At 43.0% G+C, this 20,082-nt stretch overlaps 1 protein-coding gene across 1 annotated transcript; it reads left to right on the plus strand.

Annotated features, from left to right (window-relative positions):
- On the plus strand, positions 1–14,715 carry LOC143615030 (uncharacterized). Its single transcript, XM_077088286.1, has 6 exons — positions 1–52; positions 12,777–12,891; positions 12,985–13,123; positions 13,202–13,330; positions 14,200–14,290; positions 14,378–14,715. Exons 2-6 carry the CDS (start codon positions 12,824–12,826, stop codon positions 14,539–14,541), a joined length of 591 nt encoding a protein of 196 aa, XP_076944401.1. The 5' UTR covers positions 1–52; positions 12,777–12,823; the 3' UTR covers positions 14,542–14,715.
- The last annotated feature ends 5,367 nt before the right edge of the window (positions 14,716–20,082 follow it).

Raw genomic sequence — 20,082 nt, forward strand, 5'->3', positions numbered from 1 at the left:
AACGGCGACGAATAACGAATCGAAAGCTGACGGATATTCAAATTCATTCGAGGTATGGTTCAATGTCACTGATTGATTTCTTCTGCTATATTCGTTTGATTCCTGTTGAATCCAGAACTGTGGCGTGTATTTATGAAGTCAATTAATGCAATTCTAAGTATCAGTTTTTATGATAAATTCTGCATCTAGGATCCAAAATTCATATCCAAACACACCTTATTTGTTGTTTCTTCTTCACGTTAATAGTTTCGTTGTTTTTTATCTTACGATATTATTTTTATACTCATGATTTGTATTCTTTGATTTGCACTTGATAAACCAAATGAAGAAGTAGGTCCCAGCAGAGCCCAGTTGGACCCGCAAGACTCACCTTGAACAGGGACGTCTGCGCAACGACCAACTGCTCCAGCAGGACCCACCATGCTCAGAGAACCTTACGCGCAGTACGCCAGCTGTACCCGCAGGGAAAGCCTCCCAATGGTGAAGTACCCCGCCTGTTCCCGCAGCTGCGGATACAAGCCATCAGGGAAGGCTACCCGCACTAACAGCAAGGCTACACGCACAAGGCATTACCTACTTCAGTAGTCACGTGAAGGAATGAGCAAGGCAGGAATACTCCCGCCTAAGTGAGCCAGTCCGTATGCTTCTGGAAGATCTTTCGTACTATACCTACTAAGGTATGGGCGGAACAGACAATTTGACCAGAACAGCCCATGAACCAATCACAGGGTGAGAGCTCACCGACAACAATACGAGGAGGAGCACCCTCTAGTACTGTTTGTCACTATTAGCCGCTGCCTACTCACCAACCCTTACGATGGGACGTGCGCAGCCTACAGTTGGTGGAACAGTGCGTAACCGGCAGTAAAGGAACAGTGTACAGCCGACCTTTACTGCTGGCCGTAGCCTATTCACCAACCAGCATGGCCTGTGCGTAGTCCACTGTTGGTGGAACAGGAGTACTATTCAGCCGGCTGCACCTCCTTGGAAACCTACCTTCGGCTATAAATACTCCAACACCTTGGAATGGTATGATCATCTGATATCTCAATCTTATCTAGCAATCTCTTAATATACACTTATATTCAGAGCAATCTAGTCTGATTCTCACGCCGGAGGGTGGTCACAAGGAGGAACCCCCCCTTCTCAGTGACGAGCTTACGGTGTCTGTTTTGCAGGTCATCTGAAGAACAATCTTCTTTGTTGAACCTCATCCTTGTGGGAAACATTATTTAACCCCCAGATCATCTATAATCTGCCCAGGGTTCACTTAGTGTTTCTTCATTGGCGCCATCCGTGCATAAAAGCTAGAATTAATTCTTAGTTTTTTCAAAGTTTCTGAAGAAATGGTTAACGTTACTCCGGTCCCAAGACCAGTAAGTGACCAAGAAACCCCGGTGACCACAACCCCAGTAACTGGGAACACCGGCGGTTATACAAATCTTACGAACACTACCCCGGCTACCCAAGCCGGGGCAAGTGCAGTAAATATTCCACTGGGGTTCACTGATGCCCAGTTGGAAAAACGAACGAGGGTCCCTCGCCAAACACTAGATCAAGTGAAGGCGTGGGCCGAAGCACGTCAGAGAGAGTTCCAAGCTGAATTGGATGAACGCTTGCGTTCAGTTCAACAGGCTGACGAATTCGGCAGTACTCGCCAACATCTCAATATGAACAGTGAGTGCGAGTACTCAGACGACGAGAGGGAAGATTCCGATACCGACGCAAACCCTCGCCATAAGGCGAAAGGGAAGCGTAAGGAAACGGACTTCCAACCGAAAAGGAATTTCGGAGAAGCTTTTAAACCAACAAATGCGGAGAGAAACCCGCGTGACTTCTCCAAAACCTTTAGACCAACTGCTACAAATGCAGGAAAGTCAAAGTTCGCAAGGGACATTGCGGAAGCAATCGCCCCGAGAAGTGCCAAACAAATGTCCAACATTGGCACTTATGATGGTCTATCCGACCCAGACGACCACTTGAACAGATTCATTGCGGGGGCAACCGTCAGTAACTGGACGGAACCCACGTGGTGTTATATGTGCCAGATGACCCTGGTTGGAGCGGCCAGGGCATGGTTCGATCGTTTACCGGTCCACCACATTTATGATTGGGCGGACTTTCAGAATAAGTTCAGCCAGCACTTCAGCCAGCAGAGGAAATATACTGAAGAACAGTGGACGATCCTCAACTGCGTTAGAGAGGATGATGAATCTTTACTAGACTTCATCACCCACTTCAACTCCAAAAAGCTAAGTCTCGGCAACATAAGTGAAGATCTTGTTCGCGCCGCTTTCATCCAAGGCGCCGAATACCTAGAGCTTATCCGCACATTGACGGGTAAGGATAGCATGCCATCAACATGGGATGCCATCATGACGGCGGCAAAGCGCTTTGCCGAGACGGAGAAGCAGCTGGGAAGGGATCTTCCCCAGAGTACACACCTCTACACGCAGAGGACGAGAGAGAACAATGTTCGGATCGCCCGGCAGAACAAAAAGAGGAAGCTAGGTATCTGGCAGTCAAGGGTAAACTTTGACACCTCATCCAGCTCTCACCCTCTTGTTGGCGGAAGAAATCACACACACCCTTCAAGCCAAAAGCACCGGTGGACGCCACTCACCAAAAGCGTCACGGAGATATTTGCCACTGAAAAGCTACCATGGCCAAAAGCTCCAATGATCCGGCAGCGACCAAATGCGGATCAGAGTAAATCTTGTGACTTCCACGGGACAAAAGGTCATAGTACGGAAGAGTGTACATCCTTGAAGGATATTGTTGAAGCATTCGTCAAGGATGGAAGACTGGCACACCTGGTGGCATCAATCAAGAAGGGAGGAAGGAACGACAACCGGTACCGAGGCAACGGACGAAAGCCCGTTGACATCAGCATCAACATGGTTCATGGTAAGATCAGAGGAAGAAAAAGGCGAACGACAGAACCATGTGCGTGGAAGGAAGCTGAGGTGCGCTTCCCGCGAGTGCCAGGAAGACCCAGCAAAGAAGGCCCTATCGTCATCAAAAGCCAGCTGGGGCACTACATCACTTATCGCACTCTTGCTGACAACGGCGCCTCATCAACGGTGATGTACAGGCAGTTCTTCGACAAGCTAGATGACGAAGACAAGGAACGCCTGGAAACGATCTGCGCCTCGATGGAAGGGTTTGATGGCAGCACAAACACCCCCTGGGTATCCTATCTTTCCCCGTCACTCTTACGGATGGGAAACGCTCCCGCACAGAAGATGTGAACTTTGTCGTGATGAGGAAGCCACACCACACATACGACATTCTCTTCGGGAGAGACGGGGTGGCAAGATTCAACGCCGTGGTATCCTCAGTCCATGGCATGATGGGATGGCCAACAGCTGAGGGTGTAGCGATGATCACCGGCATTCCCCAGGTATGCATCGCATCTGTCTCATCTAAACCCAAACCAAAGATGGCTAAACCAACCATCACCGAACCAGAAAGATGGGCCTTCAACGGCAAGTACCCTGACCAGGCCGTCACCATTGGCCCAACAATTGTTGATCCCACACGCACCTTACTCAAGCGCTTATTACAAAAAAACGCTGACATCTTCGCGTGGACACCAGCTGACATGACTGGTGTACCCCGAAGTAAGGCAGAGCATAAGCTCAAATGCGATCCGGCTGTTACGCCGATCGTACAAAAGCGCAGAGTAATGGGGCCAGAACAAACTAACGCGTGTAGAACCCAAGTCAAGGAACTCCTTGACGCAGGCATCGTACGCGTTAGTAGATATCAAACTTGGGTTGCAAATCCCGTTATGGTACCGAAGAATAACAAACAATGGCGCATGTGCATAGATTTCAAGGACTTGAACAAAGCATGCCCCAAAGATTGTTATCCGTTACCCGAAATTGATCTTAAGGTGGATTCGTTGGCACCGTTCCGCCTTAAATGCTTCCTGGACGCGTATAAGGGGTACCACCAAATACACATGGCCGTTGATGATCAGGACAAAACCGCTTTTCGGATGCCCGATGGCACATTTTGTTACCAAATGATGCCATTCGGACTTAAGAATGCCGGGTCCACATACCAACGCCTGATGGACAACCAGTTTCATGCCCAAATTGGGAGGAACTTGGAAGTCTACATGGATGACTTGGTCATCAAAAGCCCTGACCCAGATGCGATGTTGAAAGACATCGAAAAGACTTTCAACACGCTCAGGAAGATAAACATGAAGCTCAACCCGAGCAAGTGTGCCTTTGGAATGGAAGAAGGGAAGTTCTTGGGGGTCATCGTCACTAAAGATGGCTTCAGAGCGAACCCTGAGAAGGTCGAAGCCATTATCAAAATGGAATCACCTACTACCATCAAACAGGCTCAGACACTGAATGGACGACTAGTGGCACTTAATCGCTTTTTGGCGAACCACGCGGATAAGTCGTTTCCCTTCGTGTCAACATTGAGAAACTGTTTAAAGAAAACGCACTTCCGCTGGACACCAGAAGCGGAAGCAGCTTTTCAGGAGATTCGGTCACGCTTGATCGAACTCCCAACGCTGACAGCACCAAAAGCGGGAGAGGAGTTAATCCTATACCTTTCCGCAACTGATAGAGCAACCGGGGCAGTCCTGCTAGTAGAACGAAAAGGCATCCAGATGCCAATCTATTATGTCAGCCGTATCCTAACAGACGTAGAAACCCGGTACTCTACCCTCGAAAAATTAGTCTTAGCACTTATACACGCTTCACGCAGGTTAAGACGATATTTCCAGGGTCACCCAATCACCATTCTCTCCAACTTCAAACTTGCAAACGTTCTAGGCAAACCCGAGTTATCGGGACGCCTAGCCAAATGGGCAATTGAGTTGGGGGAATACGCGATAAAGTATAAGCCAAGGCCAGCCATAAAAGGCCAGGTTCTGGCCGACTTTATTGCAGAAGTGCCTGTATCGCGGGAAAAAGAGTGCCAGGAAGAGGCTCAACCCTCTCCAGCACAAGACATCAATGATGTCTGGCGACTCTACACTGATGGAGCAGCCAGTAACGAGGGTTCAGGCGCAGGGCTGAAACTAACCAACCCAGCAGGCCAAGAATACACTTACGCTATTCGACTGGATTTTCCAAGTACAAATAACGAAGCCGAGTATGAGGCATTCCTGGCTGGGCTGAGAATTGCGCGTAAGATGGGAGTGAAAAACTTGGAAGCCCACGTAGATTCCATGTTAGTAGCCAATCAAATCAACGGGACGTACACGGCCGTGAACGACACAATGGCCCTGTACCTCGCACAAGCAAAATCCCTTATGCGCGATTTCAACGACTGCAAAGTCATACACGTCAAGCGAAGTGAAAACAAATCTGCGGATGCGTTAAGCAAGCTTGCATCATTAGCCTTCACCCACTTAGGAAAGGATATCCGCATTGAACTCCTCGAGACACCTTCGGTCCCGCACAAGGAAATTTGTGTCATCCAAACCGGCACAGAAACGTGGATGACACCAATAATAAAATACCTTGCGGCAGGTACACTGCCAGAGTCAAAAGCACAGGCAAGAAAACTACGCTGTAAAGCACTGAATTATCAACTCATCGATGACATTCTTTACAGGCGTAACTTTCTTGGCCCACTCTTGAGATGCGTGGACAACCAAGATGCTGACTACCTCCTAAGGGAAGTACACGAAGGCATCTGTGGAATACACGCAGGTCCCCGCGCTGTTGTAGCTAAGCTAAACAACGCGGGATACTTTTGGCCGGGGATGCATACGGATGCGCTGGCATACATCAGAAAATGTAGGTCTTGCCAGCTCTACGCACCCAACACGCACCGCCCGAAGAATGAACTTGTTCCAGTCACCTCTTCATGGCCATTTCAGAAGTGGGCCATCGATGTGACAGGCCCATTTCCTACAGCAGCAGGAAATGTTCAGTTCCTAGTGGTAGCCATCGACTACTTCACCAAGTGGATAGAAGCAAAACCCTTAGCCCAAACAACCGCGAAACATATCAAAAAATTTATTTGGGAATTTATTATTTGTCGTTTTGGACTTCCACAGAATTTGGTGAGCGATAACGGCACCAACTTTGCTGACAAGAAGCTACAACAGTGGCTGAAAGAACTTCAAATCACCCATACCTTTACCTCAGTGGCACACCCGCAAGGTAATGGTGAGGTGGAAAGAGCAAATAAGAGCATCGTCGAAGGCATAAAGAAAAGACTCTTGGAACACATATCCGGCTGGGTGGACGAGCTTCCGCACGTCCTTTGGGCAAACAGAACGCTGAAGAAGGCCAGTAGGGGAGAAACCCCGTTCAGTCTCACTTATGGCACTGAAGCCATGGTCCCGGTCGAAATTGGTTTAGCCTCACCAAGGGTCTTGATTCAGCCAGAAGACAATGATGCGGAAAGACGGTTGGACCTTATGCTAACCGAGGAACGCAGAGACTTAGCCGCAGTGCGTGAAGAGAACTACAAGCGACAGATGCAAAAGTACTACAACACGCGGGTAAAACTCTGCAACTTCAATGTAGGAGACTACATACTGCGTAACAACGAGGCTTCGAACCAAGAACGCCCAGGAAAGCTGGCCCCGGTCTGGGAAGGGCCATACATTATCAAAGAAGTCCTGGGAAAGGGCGCCTACCGGCTCGAAAGGCTCGATGGCACTCCCATCCCAAGAACATGGAATGGAGCTCAATTACGCAAATGTTATATGTAGATCAATTCCAAATTTGTAAAGAAAAGGCCTAGAGCCACTTCTAATGGAAATGATTCTCCTTTCACAATGTATTGATAGCCTTACCTTTATACTTATGAACTTCCCACAATGGTGCCGGTATTCACCGCATAAATGGGGGAGAAGTAAGTCGTTACGTGTGGAAGGCGGCAAAACCCGCATAAACACAACGCTAAAAATAAGGAAAACCTACACGCAGGTCAGATATAAGTAAAGTTTAGCCATCCTTGTAAGTGCAAGTGACGGTCTTACCCGCACAATCACGAACAAGGAAGCAAAACTTCAACCTATCATCTACCACGTTCAAAGGTTAACTTATTCTGAACACTTAGAAAATTTCAAAGGAAAAGATGAGGAAAACTTCCACGCAGGTCAGATATAAGTAAAGTTAAGCCATCCTACTAAGTGTAAGTGACGGTCATACCCGCACAATCATGAAAGAGGAAGCGAAACAAACTTATAATTTACCATGTTAAAAAGTTAACTTATCTAAGTACTAAAGAAATTGCTAAGTTAGATCGAAACATGCGTAAAATAAACAAGGCAAAGAACTAACACAATCTTTATTTCATCAAAATTCAAATATTACAAAGAGCTATACAAAATCAAAAATCTACGCTAATGGTGGAAAGGGATCTTCAGAATCAAGCTTCAGGACCACTTCCACTTGGACCCGCTCCATCAGTAGAGCGTGGTGGTTCAAGGAAAGCTTTAAGGATAGCTAGCCCATCATCAGCAGCAGCGACTTCGTTCACCTTCTCCACCACCGGATGCGGGAAGGCGGCATACTGATTCACTGCTTGGTCGTAAACAGCTTCAGTATCAACATTGTACAAAGGGAAGTTGGAAGGCGGGATGCCTTTCTCAACGAACCCTAGACCAAGCAGGAAGCCGGCCTTTTCCCCATCCTCATGAGAAGCGTTGAGGGCTGCGCTCATAGCATCGTCATAAGACGTCTCTGAGAAGACCTGATGCACAACCTACAAGAAAATATACAAGTGTCAGAACCCTTTCTATTTACAAAGAAAAGCGTAAAGACATGAAAAGCTTACCTGAGACAACGCTTCTCGAAGAAGCCATTCCTTGGCAACCAGAGCTTCTTGGAGGGCGGCTTGAGCTTGGGTACAGGCGCGTTCAGCTTCACTTTTATTAAGGTTGGCAAGCAACACTTCCTTTGCAGCAGCCTCTTCGACGCCCTTTAGCTTCCGCTCAGTATGGTCAAGCACCCCCCTTTGGTCCAAGATCTTCTGGAGCTTTTTGGCGTCTTCCATCGCCAAGGCATCATGAGCCTACTGGAGAGCCTCTAATTTGGCTTTAAGCTCTTCATTCTCCACGCGTAGAGGCTCAGCAACGGCTTCAGCCTTGGTGGCCCTCTCGGTTGCGTTCCTTGCAGTTTCCTTAGCCACCCGAAGCTGTTCATTAACAGCTTGGGCAGCCTTGGAACGGGCCTCGAGTCGAGCCTGAACTTCAACCTCGAGGGCCTTGAAGGCCTTCTCCTTTTCCGCAGCCACTGCGGAAAGCCTTTGGTTCTCCTCCCGGACAGCCCGCGCCTGAGCCACTTCTTTAAGGCGAGCTGCTTTTAACTTGTCGTTTTCACGAAAAAGCAGCTCGACGCGCGGCTGCATCCGGGCCAGGAGAACCCGAAGCTCATTGGTTAGCCTACACTCCTGGTAGCTAGCCATGGCTTCCCCCAACGCACCACTGGGAGCAGCGTGACGAGCCCATTCCACGCACTCCACAGGGGTGCGAAGGGTTGTTCCTCGGCGAATGTTCCATCGTGGAACATACACTTCATTGGAATCCGACACTGCAAAAAACATAAAGCAGTTAGGAAAAAATGATAAAGAAAAAATATATATAAAATGGGCCAAAAGAACCCTACGCACCTGTAGGGTCAATTACAGGCCGATAGCCGCCAAACCCATCACCTGAACCCAAGAGAAATCCATCCAAGAGGTCAGGCAGATGGGAAGGAGGCAGAGGTTGGCGCAAAGCCCCATGCATACCTGACGGATCGGCCGTCGTTGCCGATGACGGAGGCATGGTAGAAGCCGCCGCGGTCGCCGCCGCGGAATCCGCAGCAAAAGTAACCGCCGGCTCGGTGAAAGATGCGGTAAAAACAGCACTAACAGCCGGCGGTGACGTCATCACAGCTGGAACAGTCGGCTCAAAGGAGTGAGCAACTGAACCAGCGGAAGCAGGCGCAGGCGCCTGGGTCGTCGCCTCAGGTAGGCTGACCAAACCTACCGTCATTGGCGGAGAGGTACTCCTCTGCGCTCCACCCTGGAATGCGTCAACATCCACGCCTTCACATGTTAAAGGATATATATTAAGCTATGAAGATAAAAGCTAAAGGAAGTTGTACTTACGGGTTTTCTTGAGCCTAAAGGTACGGAGAGGCGGGGACGAACCCGATGGAGCCGGCCTCTTGGTGCCGCTCACCGTCGTCTTCTTGGGCTCTCCGGAGGTGACAGTCGCAGCCTCCGGAGCGGTGGTCTTATCACCACCGGGATTCCCCCCACCTCTTCGCTCTCGGTCTCCGAATCAGACCGAGGCGCCGGATCGGCAGTGGAGGCCACCTTCTCCTTCCCCTTCCCGCCGGCAGCCTTCTTCTTCCGCACCAACGGAGGACCATCTGCGGATTCCTCATCAGAACATACGATTAAAGGAATTCCAGCAGAGGTTTCAACATTGAGGGGTCGAGGGTCGAATAGCGCCTTACCTGGCCGCCTGGCGCTAAGGATCTCGTGGCCTAGCGGATAGACCTCCACGAACCGATCCGCAGTTTGTTCTAGGATGGGCAACTCGTTCTCGTCTAGAGCGTGAGTACCCATCCGAGCGGGACCGTCAGCCTCCCGCGGGTTCAGGAGCGACTGCAAGTCGTTCCCCTCTGAAATAAACAGGAAAAAAGTTAGGGAAGAAATTCAGAATCAACAAAAAGAAACAAAGCATACCGTAAGGGACAGAGTTCGAACCGTATTCGAGGACGATCGGAATCTTTCGCGCATCCGCCTCCTTCCACACCCGGCTCATCCCCAACATCACCATCCCGGACTCTGCAAACCGGTAAACCGGAGATTGGACTCGGGATATCTTCGAAAACCATTCCGCCTCCTCGTAGTTGGAGGCGTGAAGGCTGGGAAGTGCTTGCCCGTTCTTGAATTTCATGGCAAGGAGGATGGCGCGAGCGGATATGAAGAAGAACTCCCGCTTCCACGAGCGAAGACTGCGCTCGGTTGCGCAGATCTTCAAACCCTTAATCCGGGTTATCAATGTATACCACCCCTGGATGCACCACCAAGTGTAGAAGGTCATCAGGCGGTCAACATAGGGCTCAATGCCCAGAATCCGGCACACCCACTCGAAGTGCCGAATCTTGGCAATCGCCATCGGGTGCACCTCGGTCAGGTGCACACCGTGCCTCTCAAGGACACGGTAAACAAACTTTGTCAAGGGGAACCTAAGATTCCCATAAACAAAGAATGCAGCATAAACCCCGATCTTGCCTCTGGGGGCATCATACACCGTCTGGTGGGGTTCAGGAAACTCAGGCTCGAGAGACTCGAGCATGAACTTCCTGACGATGTACTGATACAGATCGCCAGGCAGAGCACACTGGCACTCGCCAGCAGTACTCTTGTCATCGGCTGTAGATTCAAGATCACGAGACGACATCTTGCAAAAAGAAAGAAGAAAACGATTTCAAGAGAATGCTCGACTGAAAGATGAGTATTCGCCAGAAATCGTTCTTAAGATGAAGAGAAGAGTGAAAGTGTGGATTACAAAGAACCCTCTCCCCCTTTATATACTAATCGCAATTAATGCGATGCATTTAATGCGGAAGAGAGAGAAATCGAAGGTGCAATGAAACTATGACGCGTGGCAAAGAGCAAGCTGGCAACAGCTGTTGACAGGACGCATACCATTAATTTCGCGGCCACGCGCCCGAAAAATCATGCCCACGCGCCTGAAAAAGCGTCTGGAATGACCATGTACTGTCACGTCACCATAACTTCCTGCACGTCCTGACACAGTCAGAAGAAACCGTCGCACGACGTTTCAGAGGTTTGGACTGTTCTTATCCTTTCACCAACTCTTCGAATTTCAAAAAAATTCAAAAAAAAAAAAAAAAAAAAAAGATTCAAAAGTAGGCGGGAAAATACCCCTTACCTTGGTAACCAAGTAACCATAAGACGGGTGCGGGTACAGTGTCAAGGCAAAACCCTTCACATACTTAGCACCCGCAGGGAATTGACACCAGGAATACCTTGGGAATAAAGTAACCGTAAGACGAGTGCGGGTACAGTGTCAAGGCAAAACCCTTCACATACTTAGCACTCTGCAGGGAATTCAAACCAAGAAGGATCTTCTGGGCCATGCTTGCGGAAACGGGAATAACATCCCCGCATGACGGGAACGTCGAGAACTATATTGTTTGAAACTCCAAGATGGAATTGGTGGTTTTTAGCATAATTGATCACTATGTTGAAAACTAACAAAACCCCATGGAGAATCCACACAAGTGGGACTCAACGCTCCTGACTTGCGAGAAGGTTACAAACCTACCCGCTTCATACCCTAAGATCAAGCAGAAAAGTCGGGAATTTCTGCGTGACATCAGGAAAACCGCGGGGAGAATCACCACGGAAAACCTAAAAACTAAACCCTTTTCAAAACCCCTTGCTAAGTCCAAAAGTTCACCTCACTTATTAATAATTCATGAGAAGAACATTGGACTGGGGGGACTTGAAGAGGTAGGTCCCAGCAGAGCCCAGTTGGACCCGCAAGACTCACATTGAACAGGGACGTCTGCGCAACGACCAACTGCTCCAGCAGGACCCACCATGCTCAGAGAACCTTACGCGCAGTACGCCAGCTGTACCCGCAGGGAAAGCCTCCCAATGGTGAAGTACCCCGCCTGTTCCCGCAGCTGCGGATACAAGCCATCAGGGAAGGCTACCCGCACTAACAGCAAGGCTACACGCACAAGGCATTACCTACTTCAGTAGTCACATGAAGGAATGAGCAAGGCAGGAATACTCCCGCCTAAGTGAGCCAGTCCGTATGCTTCTGGAAGATCTTTCGTACTATACCTACTAAGGTATGGGCGGAACAGACAATTTGACCAGAACAGCCCATGAACCAATCACAGGGTGACAGCTCACCGACAACAATACGAGGAGGAGCACCCTCTAGTACTGTTTGTCACTATTAGCCGCTGCCTACTCACCAACCCTTACGATGGGACGTGCGCAGCCTACAGTTGGTGGAACAGTGCGTAGCCGGCAGTAAAGGAACAGTGTACAGCCGACCTTTACTGCTGGCCGTAGCCTATTCACCAACCAGCATGGCCTGTGCGTAGTCCACTGTTGGTGGAACAGGAGTACTATTCAGCCGGCTGCACCTCCTTGGAAACCTACCTTCGGCTATAAATACTCCAACACCTTGGAATGGTATGATCATCTGATATCTCAATCTTATCTAGCAATCTCTTAATATACACTTATATTCAGAGCAATCTAGTCTGATTCTCACGCCGGAGGGTGGTCACAAGGAGGAACCCCCCCTTCTCAGTGACGAGCTTACGGTGTCTGTTTTGCAGGTCCCCTGAAGAACAACCTTCTCTGCTAGACCTCATCCTCGTGGGAAACATTAATTAACCCCCAGATTATCTATAATCTGCCCAGGGTTCACTTAGTGTTTCTTCACCAAATTAACAAGTTAGTTAGTTAGTTATCATAGGGTAAAATGGTCATTTTCCTCCCAAACCTTAAATCTTAATTATTTAACACCTTTTCATCTTAAGTATGACTGTTTTTTGTATTAATAAAACTAATTAGCAAAACATAAGGTGACTATATTTTCTTTTTATTTGGAGTTTGGCAAGTAAAGTTTCGGTTTTTTTGTTAGGTAATTCGTCCTCAACGTTCGAAGTTGAGTGACTCGCGTTTAAATTTGTTAAAACCCGACATGACAGCCTGTTGGATTTTTGCTTTTAGAATTGCTGGCGTGGACTATGAATTGTATTTGAATTGAAAACATACAAATTTGAATGCAGTGGTATTCTTAACTTGGCTGCCAAACAGCTAGGAGGCTACTGCTAGAATGGCGCGTGCAAGTCCTCAAGATTACTGCTTTCTGCTTTGCTTGATTACACTACAAGTCATAGGCAGGTACTTTCTTATGACTATTTTTTCCAACGTTAATCTCTAATGACACATACACGGTTTCTTATTTTTCTTGTTTTTATGGTGTAAACGTTACAGGGCGTATGGAAACATTTTGAATGTTGGAGAGGAACTTAAAAAGGAAACTATGCCTTTACAAAGCGGGTCCCGAATCTACCAACTACAAGGGCTAAGACCGAAGACGTGGTATGAAGTCAAGATATCATATCCTGCTTCTGTAGGTACAATAAACATCATTTTTTTTATGTATGTGTGCACATTGTAATTAGACTAATCTTAATATATGTTATACCAGATACCCGCTAGCTTTTCATTACAACTGAAGAGAGGACACCCGGATTTATTGCTAAAGCATCATAGAAAATTACTCAACACTGAAAAGTTGATTTTCAAGAATGATGATGCAGACTTGCAAAATGACCAGGTTTGAGGTTTGACTAGCTTTAATTTTTTTATTGCTTTTAAAGCTAGTGATTTCAAATCGTTAACTTGAAAATAGGTTGATGCAGGCTCAATTTTCTCTCTAGCGGGTCGAATGTGGGTCAAATATTAAAATTAAAACCTTATCTAAAATTGATACGTAGGCATGTAAACAAAACGAATGAACATGAACAGTTAAACGAACAGGGTTTTGTTGTTCGTGTTCGTTTGTTTGTTTGCTAATAGTATAAATGAATGGTTCATGAACGTAAACGAACAAACATAACTGAACACAGATGAATGAACTTAATCGAGCTAAAACCAACTAAAAGTAGTCATGAACAACAATATATTGGGCCTAAAAAATTTAAATGAACAAATTAATGAACTTACATAAACTTAAACTAACTAACTAACTCAAATGAATGAACACAAACTAATCTAAATGAAAGAGTTTTCACGAACGTAAGTGAACAAACGAGACATGTGCTTATGTTCCTTCGTTTAACTAAATGAACAAAAATGATTTAATTAGGTTTGTTCGTTTATTAAATAAACGGACATAACAAACTACCTGCCGAACAGTTAACGAACGGTTTACGAAACGTTTGGTTTGTTTACAACCCATAGATACAGGTCAAATGAGTTAAGAGTTGAATGAAAGTGTTATATTCAACTTCTTAAGTTGATTTTAGTTAAATTAAACTTAGTTTTTAGTATAATTTTTATAATTATTTTATACATTAGTATTTATAACTAAAAATGGGAAAAGTGTTAGCGGGTTAACACACTCGACCTGTTATCCAACCAGCCCATTTTGGCACATCTAATGCTTGTTTTTGAAAAAGTAATGATTATGATTTTTTGTTCTAGAGTGAAACATATGTCGTGTTGACCGTTGACCCTGAAGGGGTGGTTGCAATACCTAATGGAAAGGAGAGGGAAATGGTCATTTATAACATAGGTAACTTTGATCTTATTTACTGATATATTGACCATATTGCACCTTGTTTTATCCCTGCTCAATGTTTTTTGGTTATTTTGATGGCAGTTTGTGATGAACTAGTGTTAGGTATCCCGCATGAAGCCTGGTGGGTTGTGATCCTGGCCGTTGTTTGTTTGGGTGTGGCATTTGTCGCCCCTTCATTTCTGCCATCGGTTATTATAAGTACAGATGGAACACGCGGTCGGGGAGTTACTTTCAAGAATTCTTGACTTGATGATCTTTTTAAGTTGTTTTTGAATCTTTTAATACGATTAGTTAAGAAGAAGCATTACATTAAGAATTCTTAAGTTGGTGATCTTGTTAAATTATATTTGAATCTTTTGATTTAAAAAGAAAGCCTTATATATTGTTTGTGTAACTTCTTGAGGTGATTGTCCTATGATTTATTATTATTATTAGGAAAATTGGATTTTAATAATCCAAACTATTAACCATTGGCCACCAATAATCCCAATGCCTTGTCTTTCCGACAAGAATCTGGGAAGCAACACAAAACATGATGAAGAGATAGAGAGATCTGAGCGGTGGTGAGGTGTAAATCTCGAACATAGCCGTCGAGAGAGAGACAAAAATAAGGGTGCTTGTATTTATTCTGGTGGTGGTGCTCATACCTTCACTCGTTGGAAAATCACTTGCCTGAAAATACTCGCCGGAAAAGGAGCTGGGTAGAAGAGGAAGAGTGGTGGTGGCTTGCTTGTGTTTATTTTGAGCCCGCTCCCCTCTAGTTTATGAATTTTTGTATACATATTGAGTCTGCCCCCCTCAACGTGTATGTCCAAGCTTCGTCGCTGTTTCAAATTATCCACCAATATCTGAATATAATACCTTCCACCACTTGCTTTTTGATTTTGGGAAGATTACGTGAACTGATTCAAGTCGTCATACCCTTTGGCTTCACAACCAGATCATGATTGGTCTCCAAGCTCACATAGCAGTGTGACACATACCAAAAAGATGATCCACTTTTTCAATTCCGGGAGCACAAAACATGCACATGATGAAAGGAACATCGAAGCCTTTATTACAAAGGTTAACCCATGTCACTAGTCTATCAACAAAAAATTCTCTATGTTGATCTTTATAGGTGTACCTTTGTTCCAACGTGTCGGATAAGAAGAAAGATTTTCTTTTCAATAGCTTTCCTTACTATAGGCTATATAAAAAAACCGGAAAAATAGTGAGTTTGGGCGTACCCGGTGGGTTGTGAGTGCCTCCGCCACTAATATAGATCCTTGCCATAATGCACGGCGGACTAGCGACTACTTTATAAGTAAATATAAAATTTTGACAAAAGTAAATCAGTTCTAATAATATATATATTTTTAGGGAAATTCCTAATATGTCCTCTTTTTAAAGAGAAATCCCCCCCCCCCACCCACCAATTTCAAATTCCATCTTTGTTCAACACAAACCTGTCGACGCCACCGTGTTTGAAATTCGAGTTGACACGTTTGTGATCTAATCAGATCATGCCACGTGGCCTAAAACATGTCATCTCCAGCATGTTTCAAAATGTAACTAGTTGTCACCGACATGTTTCGAAACGTGACACATGTTTCTAATTATATTTATGAATATCGACAAAAATACATGGATGATTAAAAGTTTAAAGAACATTCACATTCTTTCCTTTATCTTCAAAACTAAAATTACAATAGAAATAGTATATTTTCTCTATTCTTTTTAATTAAATAGTATTTTTTTATATCTTTATCATTACGTTGTCTGTTTCCTAACTCACAACTATAAAAATTTTATAGAGTGAAACATGTGCTTTTAAAATATACTATAAAACCGAGTGTTACAAAAAATATGGATGCCATTATACATATGTGGAATCCTCTCATAACAAAACATAAAAGCATCTTAGAACCATTTCTTCCCCACGTTGGTCGTCAATGTGCAGTGCTAACAGTCTAACACCCATGAAGGCACAAATATGTGTGGTCCAAACCCATTTCACATTTCATTTAATATATTGGTTAAGTAATTCCATCCATAACATTTGTTTTTTTAGGTTGGTTAGTCATTATCATTTCGTTTACGTGGCAATAATGTGACACTACTTTCAATTAACCAACATTCATCCACAACACTTAGTCTACAAATCATCATATTTTCTCTCTCTTCACCTCATAAAGTAGCCGTTTTAAAAACCAAATCATTGTTTTTGTACTCGCTTTATGAATTTAATAATAATGATAATATATAATAAAAAAAACTAATGTTCATTGTTCAACTTATATTAGCTGGTGGTGAAGTGGTAAGGGAGATACTCGATGTTTAGGTTTGATTCTGTCCCCAACATTTAGTTTCAGAATCACCGGGGTAATGATGGGAGACTAGGCGAGTAGGTGGTGTTCACTAGTTGGATCCTTGAACTGAACATGTTTTATCTCACCACACTGCCGAGCATTCGGGCGAGTGTTCATGGGTGTTGGTCTTAGGTGAGGGTTTTCCCCGAATCCAAAGACATGTGTATCCGATATAGGGATGATCTCGGTAATACCGTACCGAGATTGAAAATACCGATCCCAAAAATCATAAATTCTTGGTACCGGTACTGAAATATTCGGTTCGGTACCGGTACGGTACGATCCCGAAACTCAAAACTTTGGTAGGTATTTGGTATCGAATTTGCTCATCTCTATCCCGATATGATGAATTTAGCTAGTAACACATTTGAAAGATTCGTTGGTCCTTAAAGAAAAGGGATTACTCTATAGAATAGTAACCAAGTTTTGAAATTGTTACAATTAGGTTACTCATAAAAAGTTTTGTTCTAATCAGGTCATTAAAGTTTCATTTTTATTCTAATTCTATATTTTTACCTGGATAATATGTTATGTAGGTTTTTTTATTTATAAATAGTTTGACATTGCAAAAAAAATTAAAAATTGAGAAAATAATTTTTAAGTTGCGAAAAAATGCCAAAAAAAAACTGAAAAATTGCACAAAAATCTGATTTTTTTTCAATTTTTCACTTTTTTTTGCAATTTTTCACAGTTAATTTTTTTGGACATGTTAAATTATGTTTGATTACATTGTTATATTTTGTTTGGACATGTTAAATTATGATATATCTATTGTATATATGTTATTATTGTGTTGGTTTACTTGAGATGCCTTTGCATATAATAGAAATTTAAGGTATTTCAAACAATGTTGCTATAAAGATGCATTAAACTATAAATAATGGTTGCATTTGATGTAAAAAAAAGTTGCATTTTAGTGTAGCAAAGGTTGCATTTGAGCGTTAGAAAAGTTGCACTTAAAAGTAAAAAGTTGCATTAGGATACAAAAAAGGTTGCATAATAAAAAGGTTGCATTTGAGTAGTAAACGCAACACTTTTTAAAAGGGTTGCATTATCTAACAATAAGGTTGCATTAGGTCTAATGCAACTTCACGATGCAGCCTTTGATAAAAGGATGCATTAGGCCTAATGCAACCTTTTCAAGGCCTACTGCAACATTTTACCAGGGTTGCAATAGCTTCATTTTCTTGTAGTGATAGTATAAATGAGAACCTAAACGAACGACACATAACTGAACATAGATGAAGGAACATAATTGAGCTAGAATCAGGATCTAAAGAATTTAAATGAACATATTAATGAACTTACACAATCGTAAACTAACAAACATAAATGAACTTAAATGAAGAACATAAACTAATTAAATGAACGAATGTTCATGAATATAAGTTAACAAACAAGACATGTGTTTATTGTGACATTCGTCAATTTTGGGTCACTTTTGTAATGTAAACCTGACCCGTTTGTAACCCGAACATTTCAAATATATAAAATATTGGATTTTGTCATTTAGAATATATAAAATATTGGATTTTTATATTATGCATTGTTTGACCATTTAAACATACCCATTTTCATGCAAACCATAAAAGAATCTTTATACCCAACCCTTCACTCCTTCCCTATATATACACACCAATCTTCTTCATTTTACTCTTGCTACATCTCCAAATTCTCTCTCAAACTCCTTAGATTCAACATTGTTATTTTTATAGTGTTCTTGAAGGTTTGACTTCCAAATATCAAACCGAGTTTAATCTTTCATTATAATTATCTTATATTATCTTATTAATACTTGAATATGGTGGTACAACATATATATAATACACACCCCTTGTACCTTTGGTAGTTACTTCTCCGACTCCGGTTGGTTAAGTTTCAGACCTCGTAAGGCAATGCTTCATGGAGGACTTCGTGTTCTTGATATATATACACACACATAACTTGTTGCACATATTAATCTTGTTCAACTTATGCTCTTTTTTTAGTTTGTTTTTCATATTTATGAAGTTCCATGGTGGAGGTTTGTAGAGACTAACCTCGGTTTAACCGTAAATAGTCTAAATCGTGAACCGAACTTGTTACTAGTTTTGATAAATAATTGTTTTAAACATGCTTTATGTTAGATTTTAAGTTTCTAAATTCATTTATACAAGTTCTTGGTTATTTGGGCATGTGGAGACTATCAAAGAACGTATTGTGAGATGGAAACCGAACCAATCCGATTTTTACTCGCTTAAGACACACAAGTGTGTTTTTAGCTATCAAGACTTGTATATTTCTTTCAAAATAGTTTACAAACTGATTTTATATATTTTCTTAAGTACTTGGAATGTTGGATCCAACTTGATCTTATAACATAGTTTGGACTGACAAAACCGAACACTCGCTTAACGTACGTTGTTAGTTCTAAAACAATAGATCTACATACTTGGTTAAGTCTTATAAAGTTTTATTGAGTTATCTCATAACATTCATTATTTTGGAAAGTTGACTTTGGGTTTGACCAATTATCAAGACCCGAACCAACAACCCGAACACTCGTTAAAAACCCGTTTTAGTATCTTTGTCCCAAAGGAACTTGCATTTAGCATTTTCTCACCTTATTACTTAACATAAGTTAAGTAAATATTAAGGTTAGATAATTTAACCCGGGTTCGAGCAAACTTACATTTTTAAAGGGTTATTATTATAAATTCTTAAATAGTTACTTTATAAACCTTGAACTTTAATTGTTTACTTTTTGCAACAATTATTTTACTTAAAGATCTTCAAGACAACCTTTCTAAATCCAAGACTTTCTTTTATTTAGGCTTCATACATTAACTCGTCGTTCCGGCAAATCTTCAAATTACCAACTTTTCAAGTTTATTACTTGAACGTGAGTACATTCATCCCCCGTTTTCTATCTTTTGTTTTGGGGGTGACATTTCATCTTATTTAACTAAATGTTTTATAGTTGGGTCTTAAACCACAAACGTTATTTGTATACCTTACTTAAATAATTGCTCGATTTGGTGTTCTATGATTATATGCCTATGTGTTTATCGCTTTTGGTTGGTTGATCTATAAAATCCTAGACTATTTGGAATCCCCTTATAGCAAGGTGTTGTTAACGTAATGCAATTAACGATAACTATAAAATCCTAGACTATTTGGCATCCCTTATGGTTAGGTGTCGCAAGCGTAATTCTATTAGCGATTTTATCCAAATTATTGTTTTTATTTATTGTTCGTATACAAGTTTTGTGGCATTTTTCTTACTATATACTTATATGTTCAAACTTATGAATTACTCACCAACCTTTGTGTTGACAAACTTTATTTTAAGAAATGTTATAGGTTTGCATCTAGGTTGATTTGGAGTTTGGAGGAGAAAACGTCACAAATACCGTTAGGATATTAGCAAAAATGAACAATATTTGATTTGCTATG

The sequence above is a fragment of the Bidens hawaiensis genome, unplaced genomic scaffold, assembly GCF_021521415.1.
Source record: "Bidens hawaiensis isolate Kalapana, Puna unplaced genomic scaffold, B.hawaiensis_p1.1 tig00041707_1, whole genome shotgun sequence".
Lineage (NCBI taxonomy): Eukaryota > Viridiplantae > Streptophyta > Magnoliopsida > Asterales > Asteraceae > Bidens > Bidens hawaiensis.